Source organism: Euprymna scolopes, chromosome 41 (genome assembly GCF_053919585.1).
Source record: "Euprymna scolopes isolate OS-2025 chromosome 41, ASM5391958v1, whole genome shotgun sequence".
In the NCBI taxonomy this organism is placed as follows: Eukaryota; Metazoa; Mollusca; class Cephalopoda; order Sepiida; family Sepiolidae; genus Euprymna; species Euprymna scolopes.
Genome location: NC_136522.1, coordinates 24,987,488 through 25,000,641, shown reverse-complemented (window position 1 = coordinate 25,000,641; position 13,154 = coordinate 24,987,488). Strand labels below are relative to the sequence as shown.

At 33.8% G+C, this 13,154-nt stretch overlaps 1 protein-coding gene across 4 annotated transcripts in view; it reads right to left on the bottom strand.

The window, feature by feature from the left end:
* Positions 1-258: 258 nt before the first annotated feature.
* The window catches only part of LOC145266436 (uncharacterized), a 69,855-nt gene continuing 56,959 nt past the window's right edge, over positions 259-13,154 (bottom strand). For all 4 annotated transcript variants that reach the window (XM_080122112.1, XM_080122109.1, XM_080122108.1 and 1 more), the window contains 3 exons: positions 9,354-9,436; positions 3,667-3,846; positions 259-998 (listed from right to left, as the gene is read on the bottom strand). In XM_080122112.1, the coding sequence (XP_079978238.1) occupies positions 603-998; positions 3,667-3,846; positions 9,354-9,436 (659 nt within the window). In that variant the 3' untranslated portion in view covers positions 259-602. The remainder of the gene's footprint in view (positions 999-3,666; positions 3,847-9,353; positions 9,437-13,154) is intronic.

The following is a 13,154-nucleotide window of genomic DNA, read 5'->3' as shown; positions in this document are numbered from 1 at the left end:
TTCTTTTTTTTTTTAATCGAAAGTCCAAAGGTTTTTTTTTTTGAGATCCTGACCTTAAAGGTCAATTAAAAACCAATTATTCATACGAATAACCATTTTTTAAAACATATTTTTATGTCTTTCTTTCATTTTTTGTCTCTTCTTTCCCCTTTTCATTTCCATTCTCTCCCTTCTCTCTCTCTCTCTCTCTCTCTCTCTCATATATATATATATATATATATTCCTACCCATCTTTCTTTTTTCTTTTCATCCCACTTATTTTCAACATGAACAGATTTTCCCCAAGAATTTCCCTTCTTTAGAACACATTGCCACAGAACTGTTTCCATTCAGACTACAACATGGTCGTCTTTAAATCCAATGTCAATACTCGTCAAGCCATCCCTTTATGTAATCAAATTATGTTCATTTGATCCTTAGTTTTTAATCCTCTCATATTATTGTTCATCATCCAGCTGACAATCTCATTTACCTTCATCCTCGAGTAGCTTTAATCCTTGGTCAGTAATGACGCAAAAAAAAAAATCATCCCTTTTACTATCCATTTCCCTCTCCTCATTAAATGCCCATTCCCTCTATACACTCTACTCTCTCTCTCTTCCTCATCTGTCTCCCCATCCTAGATACACATCTTTCTCTTCATTCCTGTGTTTTCGAAACTCTTCGTTTTCCATTAATGAAACCTCTACGAAGTCCTCTGTGTCACCCATCAATCCTAATGGTACTGCCTCCTCGACACCCGTGAGTGGGGACGGCCGGTGTTGTTGTTGTTGTTGTTGTTGTTGATGATGGTGATGATGATGGTAATGCCGATGTGTGTGGTGATGCGCCTGTCCGGTCGCCCCATCCCGTGGACTGTGGATGCATATCTCCATGTTTGTTGACAACTGGTCCACAGTCTTCTGCAATTGGTCGCAGCATGCCAGCTTAGAGCAATCAGAGTTGATGCACACGCTGCATAACAGGCAGTCATTCGCATTCTCATCAGCCTTGTCACCCTGACAAACAAAATAAAATAAAATAATAATCAAATAAAATAAACATAAAAATAAAATACAAGACATAAGAAATCAACCGTGTCTGACGATTTTCAACGCTGTCTCTATTTTTCTCTTTTTCTGACAACAAAACGACGAGTCAAAAATGTATATATCTTCCTCCTCCTCTCTCTCTGTCTCACTCACTCTCTCTCTCTGTCTCTCTTTATATATATATATATATATATATATATATATATTTATTTATTTTAATACCTACGGACACTTTCATCCTTTCAGTAATCATCAGTGCAGGGAGCCACGATTACCGACGGTCGGAGAAATAAAGCCATCTCTAATTCCATTAAGCAAGACAGATACACCTTGGCCGGCGTGAACTTAGTTAAAATTAACATTTATGAAGCATATATGTCATTTGAGTAGGTTTAGAGTGATCAAATGATTTTAAAATCACGATCTACACACATGGGCTAAATTATATATATATAATTTAGCCCATATATATATATATATATATATATATATATATATATATATATATATATATATATATAATTTAATTATTATAGTATATATATATATATATATATATATATATATATATATATATATATATATATATATATATATATCCTGGCTTGAGGTAGTTGCTTGTTTACCCGGATTGATGAGCTGTGATACAGCGAAACAGTACTGTATGTGAATGACTATATATATATATATATATATATATATATATATATATGTGTGTGTGTGTGTGTGTGTGTTTTGACATAAGTAATAATGTATTACTACACAGTCATGAGCATATATGTGTGTGTGTGTGTGTGTGTGCGCGCGCGAGATCTTATTTATTAATAACTACAGATTGAAACATGGTCATGCCAGTGTAGCGAAGCTTGTTACATGCCTGTATAAATAAATTTTAATATAAATGGCTCTATTTACTATACAGTACTATTTTATAAACCAGCGAAAATTCTCTGAATTCTTACCTATAAAAACCTGAACTAATATATATATATATATATATATATATATATATATATATATATATTTAAATAAGATAATCAAAGCCTTATTTGGAGAATTAAGAAAAGACGGTTAACTAGCGATCTGCAACATTACGACTTCCTGTCGTTAGAATGCTCTCTTACTGCTTACTACGTTATGCACGCATTTGGCATTTATAGGTGTTTATTTCTCTTACTTTTAATGAAAATTATCGATGGCCCGGAGATAACGTCAAATGAGGTAAAAGGTTGATTAATTATTATTTCCTACACTGATGATTGTGAAAGCATACAGCACTAGAGTCTGTTAGTTTCAAAATATAATTATTAATATTTATAATTACACGCACGTATACGCATATATATATAAATGATATACATATGTATATAGAAGCACACACACACACACACACACACACACACACACACACACACACACACACACACACACACACACACACACACACACACACATGCATATATTCCAGGTTAAAAACATTCAGATGATTAGAATCTTTCAATTCTAACAAGCATCGTTGATTGTGCTCAATCAAAGAGTGCAAATTTATAATTTTTATTTCCTTTGAGTAAACACATTCATATCTTGCTACGATATGCAAACCGTTTCGATCATTATTGATCTCATCAGGCAAGAAAAATTCTGAAAATTATAAAAAGGTCGAAAACTTTTTATTAATTTTAGAAAAGAAAATATTTTGCCATGTCTAACGTATAGCATGGTTTAAAGATTTTATGATAGGCAGTTCAAAGCTTAACTTTAACGAGTATAAGAAAAGGAGAGGGGAGTTTACACAAATTGGCGGTGGGGATGATGTATAAAGATTAAAAGGAGTGAAAGAAGGAGTGTGAGAGAAAATCGTGAGAGAAAAGTGTGAGAGAAAAGTTTAGAAGTTGATGAGAGGAGGGTTCGTGTAGTCAGTTAGAGAGAGAAAAAGATGAAAAAGGAAATAGATATAAATGAGAAGGGAGGGGGAATTGGAGTGGGGTAGGGTATACGGGAAGGTCGGAAGAGCAATATTTCAGACAATTTGAATTAGGTATAGGTGGGTGGTATTTATACTTAATTTATTTAAAAAAAATGTTTATTTTTTTTTATTTTACAATTCGGAACAGTCTATGACGCTGACTGACTTTCACTGAATTTGGGTCAAGGTCGATATGACATCAATGTGTTTCCATTTGAAAACTCGTTCAATTTGTTTCATTAAATGTGTTCCCCCCCTCCCAATCAAAAAGAAATATATATATATATATATATATATATATATATATATATATATATATATATATATATATATATATATAAAGCAAAACTTTTCCTAAATGAATAGCGCACTCTTGGAAGCTAATATAGTTTATATTTGTTTATATAATCATTACGATTCATCTTCCACATGGCTCGCACTAATGGCTTAACCCCTAAAAACGCCAACTGTCGATCTTAGTTAACAAAAAATAAAAAAAAAACTTGCCTGTCTCCCCACACTAGTTACCAGTAGCATGCTAAAAAATAACCGGCATTTCAAGTTTCTACTCAAAATTTACACACCTAAGATCCTCTCCTCTTAAAAAAAGCTTAAAACCTAGAAACGCTACTGGCTATATGTGCTGCTGTTGTAAACGAGGTAACTTACGCATGATATTTCCGGTTGTATGGTGACGTGTTGAATGCCGGCTTTTTTCAAGAATTGCTTGATTTTTCGAAACACACTGAGACAATGCTCGGGCGCGGCCACGTAATGAAGTGTTGTGACGATTGTGTCATCCGTTAACTGCCAAATGTGTAATTCGTGGATGTTTGTCACTTCGGGTATCTAGAAAAAAAAAAAAGAAAAAAAAAAAAAAGAAAGAAAAGAAGAAAACGGCAACATATAGAATAGAGATTGATTGATTGAATTGAAATCTATAGCTTGAAAGATCTATTGCGGACTGTGAGAAATACACGACAAGGAAAACAAAACAAAAGTACAAAATACAAGCGATCAAGATAACATGATAACACAACGGTCAAAATATAATAACATTTATTGAGAAGTTTGAATGCGTGCATGCGAGTTGCGTTTTTAATTTTTATTTATTTATTTATTTTTTTAATTTTCTTCATTTGAAGATTGTTACCCCTGGTTTTTATTGAAACCAACCGAGAGCTCTTTTTAGTATCCTTGGTGTTCCCTTAAGTGCAATTGTTTGGATCTCTTTTGCACTTGTTTCACCAGGAATATTAGTTAGGTAGGACTTCAGGTTCTTCTTCATAAACTCTGTGGCACCTATCATAACTGGTATGATTGATATCTTCCTAAGATTCCAGTTTCTTTTCATATCATACACGAAACTTGATATTTGGTCTGTTTCTCCCTTTCAGCTCTGTTCAGACATCCATCATTAGGAACACTCACTTCAACCAAGGTTCTGACTCTTTCTGACTTATTCCATAAAACTATGTCAGGTTTCACAACAGCATTTCTCAAGGTAGGTGGTTGTAGGGATTACATGGTCGTAATATATGGTATATAAGTCATTTCAAACTGTTATTTCAGGTTGATGTTCGCAGGATTTGCTGCTACATTGGATGTTTTATTTTTTTGCATATGGTCCAGTGGATGTACTTACATACTCCATCATGTCTCGTTGTGTTGTAGCCATCCCCTAAAAGAACCTTGCAACTTGATACTAGATGACTCACACTTTCCAATTCTGTGTGGCAGAATCTACATTTGCGTTAGTATGAGAGTTTCCATGGAGATGAAATATACTCTATGCTCGATTTATGTCAATGAAAATTTGGTAAAAGAGAAACAGTCTACTTGATGATAGCTTCCGGTTTTGAATTTGGAAATAGACAAGCGATATTTATAAGAAAACTGTTACATTTTAGGTCGGATGTTTTTTTTTTTGGTATGTGTGTGGGGGGCAATTACCAATTTGTTTTCGCCGTTTGTTTTTAATTATTAACACAAAACTACTTTTCATAATTAAAATTTTTTTCTTTTTCTTTTTATTACAAGTATTCAAATAAAACGTTGGGGAAATTTTTACTTACTTTCCACTAAAACAATTTCCTTTCAAATTAAGATTTTTTTTTTGAAAAGATTTTCGGGTATGCTGAAAACGAATATCGCATTTAAATTTCCGTAAAAAAGTACTTTTCCAGATAAGGCAATGTAATTCCTTATGTTATAAGTTGTGGCCATTATTGTATGCGCAAGCGCGCATATTTTTGGCGCTGATTGTTAAGGTAGATAGGAAGTTAAAATTTACCAAACTTTTTTTTATATATAATTTGAATGTTTTTGTTTTTATTATGAATAATAGAATAACATTTTTTATAAAAGTTTTTTGTTGGTTTTCGTTGGAAATATTATTTAAAACGTTAATTTATTATTTTTTATAATTGAAATACTTTTTAAATTGTTTATATTGAAAACAGTTTGGAGTTTTACTTTCATGTCTAAATAAAACAATAAATTATTTCATAATTATATCGGCTTTAACTTAACAAGGTTTTATACTCAGCAATAAAAACAAAAATGAACAACAAGAAAATAAAGCATAAAAATTTGAAACCCTTCTACCAGGAAAAGCAAGCCTCATTAAGCAAAACTCATAAAACCTGATATTTTAATCAGTTCTCAAATCCATCCTAAATGGACGTTTGAATCTTGGTAAGAACAATAATAAGAAACAAAACTAACAAAACATCAAACACGGACACCAAATAATGGAACAATTCTATAAAAGACTAGCAGTTCAGCCCGCCTTGGCTCGGGCCCTATGTACTGTTCATAACTTGCCCTACTTGTGAATACACTTTATGTAAGATTTCAAATGTTTAGACCAAAATCTGTCTGATTAATTTCGTAGAGATTGCAAAGGTAAATTTTTAAAAGCTTTGACCCCAATTTTGACCCGTTAAGATTTATTATTTTTGTCTCAAATCAAAATACAAAATTTTACCTCTGTCCAAAGTAATCTACATCTAAAATTTCAAGTCTGTAGACTCAAAATTGACGGAGGAATTTTGTAGAATCTGCTAAGGTAAACTCTTCCAACTTTGCGCGTTTGGCAGCCAAATGTTCGCCCAAAACTGATTAAAATGCTTGCCGCATATCTGAATACTCGTTATGTCTAAATTTTTAAATGTTTAGACCTAAAATTGGCTGAGTAGTTTGCTAGACACCGCAAAGGTAAAATCTTTTGAATTTAGACCCCTTGGCAGCTTAAACTTTCAACCAAAAACGATTAAAACGCTTGCTCTATGTCTGAATACATTTTATATAAAATTTCAAATGTTTAGACCAGAAATTGGCTGAGTAATTTGGTAGAGACCGCAGCGGTCAATTTTTTTAAAAAATTTCACCCCAATTTTGACCCCTTAGTATTTACTGTTTTGGGCTCAAATCAACTTTAAAGTTTGATCCATGTCCAAGTAACCTACATTTAAAATTTCAAGTGTTTAGACCCAAAATTGACGGAGGAGTTTGATAGAATTTTCAAAGGTCAAATCGTTGAACATTGACACCTTGACAGCTAAATTTCTGGCCGAAACCCGATCAAGACGATTTTCTACAATTTCAATACGCCTTATGTCAAATATCGAGTCACTAGACTGAAAATTGACAAAGTTATTTGGTGGGTAAATGTACGCAGACACAGACAGACAGACATTTTCACTTTTATAGATATACTAGCATTTCAGCCTGGCGTTGCCCGGGTGTTTGGAGGTGTGTTGAGCAGAAAAAAGTGGTAGTAGTAAGGCAGGCTCGAACCCGTACCGCAAAGGAGGAAAAGGACGGGGGAAAAACCTGACGTCTTTGCCGTTACGACCACCGCCAAACCGGAAGTGACGTAGGTTTTAATTCAGGCTAAAGTTTTAGGAAGATATACATACATACATACATACATACATACATACATACATACATACATACATTTATATATTGGTAACTAAAAATTTTCGACCCAAACTGATTAAAAAGCTTGCCCTATCTCTGAATACCCTTTATGTAAAATTTCAAATGTTTAGACCAGAAATTGTCTGAGTAATTTGGTAGAGATCGAAGCGGTCAAATTTTTAAAAAACTTTGACCCCTATTATGACCCCTTAACATTTATTGTTTTGGGCTCAAATCAAGTTATTAAGTTAGATCCATGTCCAAAGAACCCATATCTAAAGTTTCAAGTGTTTATACCTAAACTTTACGGAGGAGTTTGGTAGAATTTTCAAAGGTCAAATCGTTGAACTTTGACCCCTTAACAGTAAAATTTCTGTCCGAAAACCGATTATAAAGATTTTCTCAAATCTCAATACTTGTGTATATCAAATTTCAAGCCTGTAGACTGAAAATTGACAGAGTTATTGCGTAGGAAAATGCATACACAGACACTTTTACTTTTATATATATAATAGATAGTAGATAGACAGAAGATTAGTGAATGTGACAACGATTCTAAGCTTCTCTCACACACTATTTCTTATTCAGAAAGTTGGATAAGGGGGGTCGTGTAGTCAGTTAGAGAGAGAACGAAAAAGGAAAGGGATATAAATGAGAAGGGACGGGAGTTGGAGTGGGTTAGGGTATATTGGAAGGTCGGAACAATGCCAACGATAACAAAACAAAATAATAATAAAAAAAAAAAACTAAAGACAAGTCATACTGCCAAATTTTTAACTCCCGTTGCTAGCGGGGGACTCTGTAGTGACTGGATCAAGATGTGTTTAGAGTAAACGCGAAAAAGAAAATCTCTTCAATTGCTACCCTCTTTCTTTATCCTCATCGTTGAGATTCGTTCTCTTCACTTCCGAAAGCAAGTTAGTTTTATAACAGAGCACACATGAGCGCATATGAAAATATCAGCAGCAGCTGAAGGATGGATGGCAAGCAATTTTATTCAGCAGGAGCAGCGTTTGAGCCCGTATGCAAATTAGCAAGTGTGCGCGGGCTTGCGTCTGAAGAAAAAGAAAGGATATCACGTGATCGGAAAGAACAAAAATCGGTGCCGGAGGAGACTGACGTGTAAAGTGAAGGCAAGAATGGGCTGGCTGTAGCAAGCTTGCGGTCGGAATAAAGTGAAATGGACATGTGGCAGCGAAAGACTTTTAGGCTGCCGCCAAGACAAAGAGAAAGAAAAACGGTTTTAAACGATTTATGATAAAAAATAAAGAGAAGATGAGTCGGATACTTGTTTATTTCCTTTGTTTGTTTGTCCCTGCGATGTTACAGTTATCATAGGGACGTATTAACTCAAAGTATTTTCAACCAATGAAAATCGTTTCAAACTCCTGTAAAACGAGGAAATAAATAGCGTAAAGCTAGAGAGATTAAATCCAGCACATCAACGACCAAAAGTACGCATGGTAACCCGCAATACTTTTGGTTGGGAGAGATGAAAAGAAATCTGTAGCGACTCATATAAACGTTTTCTTCATCCTGCACACATATTCTTACATACTAGGGAACAGCGAGGATACTAAAAAGAGCTCTCGGTTGGTTTCAATAAAAAAGCGGGGCAATGTTGGCAGCTGGTTTGGCTGCCCCATACCCGGCATTACAATCTTCAAAGGAAGAAAAAAAAAAAAAAAGCATTTTAAAGCCTTTGCATTGCCAAAATGACAGGATTTCGTTAACACCCTTTTTGGAGATATATGTTTCTTTTTATGGGTTAGTTTTTATTTCTTAGACAACAAATATGTTTCTCCGTCTTTAATAACGTGTGGTTATTGTAAGTACAAACTCGGTTTCTGTATCACATTTTTAATTAAACAGAACCCGATTTTGGTTCATCTCTTTTTTTCTGACATATTTTTATTCTGTGCTAAGATAATTTTTTCTTTGATCAATTATTTTTGTATACAGTTACCTACTTTTATTTTTAATTATGTGTTGCGTATTGTTTTATTGTTTATTCGTGGTTTTATTTTTGTGTACGAATTCTCGAATGTAAATTATTCTGTACTTTTAGATTTTATTAAACTTACAAATCGTTTCCACACTGGTCAGATTCGGTACAGAATTTCAGTTTAATGCGTTTTATATGAAATATATATATATATTATTTTTCGGAAAGGGGAAGTGTTACAAATTCTCCATTGTTAACTGTTCTCTAGTTTTAGAGTTTAAAATATCTTACAAATTATTTGCGCACGTTTAAAACTAGTCAGGTTCTGTAGAGATTTCATTCTAACGCGTTTTTGTTTTTATTTTTTGTTATTTTGTTTACCATTTGTCGAATGTTAACTATTCTGCACTTTTACCGAATCTTGAATCTTTAACAAAATTTACTGACATTTTGTTATTGTCGTCTTTGATGTCAAAGTACTTACCTGTTTTTTGATGTTTTCCTTTAGTTTTTCTGCCTCGGAATTTTGCGGCACCGTCTGTAACATTATATGAGCCGACCTGTGCACTGTAAAACAAATACAGACAAGATCAGAAGAGCTTACACCATATCTTGTTTCATAATTTTGGTATAGGGATGTGTGTAGTGATAGTACCTTACAAGACCCACCAGCTGTTTCTTGGAAATATCAGGAGAGGTGGTCATTTCTGGTCATCATGCATACTTTAAATCTTTCATAATAAGCTATAAGCGCCATACTCTTGTAAATGGTCTCAGCCAGTAAAGTGGTTGACCATAGTCGAAGGTTATCCAAGGGTTCCCTTTTCATTAATTCCTACACTGATATGTAAAGAAGGGTGTCACTCCTTTTCCAGAATTGCCCCACTTACCCTTGATCTTCATCTTACAATTCGGCGTTTAGCAGGGAGAATCAAGTACCATTCTTTGAGTCATTAGTATGACTCGTCCAAGAATCCAACTTCATTCTCCTCATCCATTAACAAACATTTGAATCACAATGCTAAAATGGACCGGGCTAAACCTTACGAAAGTACCTGCTGTCTCGTAGAGCTTGTCTGCGGAACAACAAAGGTTTCGCCCACTGCTTACTACTGTAGTTATGATAAAAACCCATAGTTTAAACAGAAATCCATGCAACGTCTCTTTCGGAATCTTGCGCTACTGTATTTGTGGATTTTCTATGACAAGCGCAAGTATGTTGGAAATGCAAGAACCTTTTGCACCGGTAACTGGTTGCTTTTGGTTAATTGAATCTCTGGATAATCTGTAGTGTTATTAGGTATATAACCCGCCTCTTGGTTACCAACAATGGCATACGAATGTTAAATAGTAAGTAATATATATGTAAACATAACACATCGGTTCCCATTAGGTTGTTAAAGCTAAGTATCGTTAAATCTGGTCAAAATGGGTAACCATTTGGAAATACCAGGTGCTTCATGTGCTCTCCGCCTATCTTAGAATTGTTTCTAGTCGTCATGAACCTCTCCTTGCTACTGGAATCAAGCAGTGCCTATTCAGGAGAGTAGTGGTTAGAGATTGCACAACTTTTGTTTCACAATTTAGCGTGTGTCATCCATCATCCCTCAGACCAGATGGCAGTCGTCGTCCCAACGGACGAACGCTCTCCTTCTACACCACTCCTTGCTATTAGTTTGTAAATGATAGTCATCATTAAGGTCATATGTTTTTTTAACATAAATTATAGTGTCATATCACAGAATAGGGTAAGAGTGAATTAAATTATAGTGTCACATCACAGAATAGGGTAAGAGTGAATTAAATTATAGTGTCATATCACCACATCACAGAATAGGGTAAGAGTGAATTAAATTATAGTGTCATATCACCACATCACAGAATAGGGTAAGAGTGAATGAAATTATAGTGTCATATTACCACATCACAGAATAGGGTAAAAGTGAATTAAATTATAGTGTCATATCACCACATCACAGAATAGAGTAAGAGTGAATTAAATTATAGTGTCACATCACCACATCACAGAATAGGGTAAGAGTGAATGAAATTATAGTGTCATATCACCACATGACAGAATAGGGTAAGAGTGAATGAAATTATAGTGTCATATCACCACATCACATAATAGGGTAAGAGTGAATTAAATTATAGTGTCATATCACCTGATCACAGAATAGAGTAAGAGTGAATTAAATTATAGTGTCATATCACCACATCACATAATAGGGTAAGAGTGAATTAAATTATAGTGTCATATCACCACATCACAGAATAGGGTAAGAGTGAATTAAATTATAGTGTCATATCACCACATCACAGAATAGGGTAAGAGTGAATGAAATTATAGTGTCATATCACCACATCACATAATAGGGTAAGAGTGAATTAAATTATAGTGTCATATCACCACATCACATAATAGGGTAAGAGTGAATTAAATTATAGTGTCATATCACAACATCACAGAATAGGGTAAGAGTGAATTAAATTATAGTGTCATATCACCACATCACAGAATAGAGTAAGAGTGAATTAAATTATAGTGTCATATCACCACATCACATAATAGGGTAAGAGTGAATTAAATTATAGTGTCACATCACCACATCACAGAATAGGGTAAGAGTGAATGAAATTATAGTGTCATATCACCACATCACAGAATAGGGTAAGAGTGAATAAAATTATAGTGTCATATCACCACATCACAGAATAGGGTAAGAGTGAATGAAATTATAGTGTCATATCACCACATCACATAATAGGGTAAGAGTGAATTAAATTATAGTGTCATATCACCACATCACAGAATAGAGTAAGAGTGAATTAAATTATAGTGTCACATTACCACATCACAGAATAGGGTAAGAGTGAATTAAATTATAGTGTCATATCACCACATCACATAATAGGGTAAGAGTGAATGAAATTATAGTGTCATATCACCACATCACATAATAGGGTAAGAGTGAATTAAATTATAGTGTCATATCACCACATCACAGAATAGAGTAAGAGTGAATTAAATTATAGTGTCACATCACCACATCACAGAATAGGGTAAGAGTGAATGAAATTATAGTGTCACATCACCCCATCACAGAATAGGGTAAGAGTGAATTAAATTATAGTGTCATATCACCACATCACATAATAGGGTAAGAGTGAATTAAATTATAGTGTCATATCACCACATCACAGAATAGAGTAAGAGTGAATTAAATTATAGTGTCATATCACCACATCACAGAATAGGGTAAGAGTGAATGAAATTATAGTGTCATATCACCACATCACATAATAGGGTAAGAGTGAATTAAATTATAGTGTCATATCACCACATCACAGAATAGAGTAAGAGTGAATTAAATTATATTGTCACATCACCACATCACAGAATAGGGTAAGAGTGAATGAAATTATAGTGTCATATCACCACATCACAGAATAGAGTAAGAGTGAATTAAATTATAGTGTCATATCACCACATCACAGAATAGGGTAAGAGTGAATGAAATTATAGTGTCATATCACCACATCACATAATAGGGTAAGAGTGAATTAAATTATAGTGTCATATCACCACATCACAGAATAGAGTAAGAGTGAATTAAATTATAGTGTCATATCACCACATCACATAATAGGGTAAGAGTGAATTAAATTATAGTGTCATATCACCACATCACAGAATAGAGTAAGAGTGAATTAAATTATAGTGTCATATCACCACATCACATAATAGGGTAAGAGTGAATTAAATTATAGTGTCATATTACCACATCACATAATAGGGTAAGAGTGAATGAAATTATAGTGTCATATCACCACATCACAGAATAGAGTAAGAGTGAATTAAATTATAGTGTCACATCACCACATCACAGAATAGGGTAAGAGTGAATTAAATTATAGTGTCATATCACCACATCACAGAATAGAGTAAGAGTGAATTAAATTATAGTGTCACATTACCACATCACAGAATAGGGTAAGAGTGAATTAAATTATAGTGTCATATCACCACATCACAGAATAGGGTAAGAGTGAATTAAATTATAGTGTCATATCACCACATCACAGAATAGGGTAAGAGTGAATGAAATTATAGTGTCATATCACCACATCACATAATAGGGTAAGAGTGAATTAAATTATAGTGTCATATTACCACATCACAGAATAGAGTAAGAGTGAATTAAATTATAGTGTCACATTACCACATCACAGAATAGAGGAAGCGTGAATGAAATTATAGTGTCATATAACCACATCACAGAAT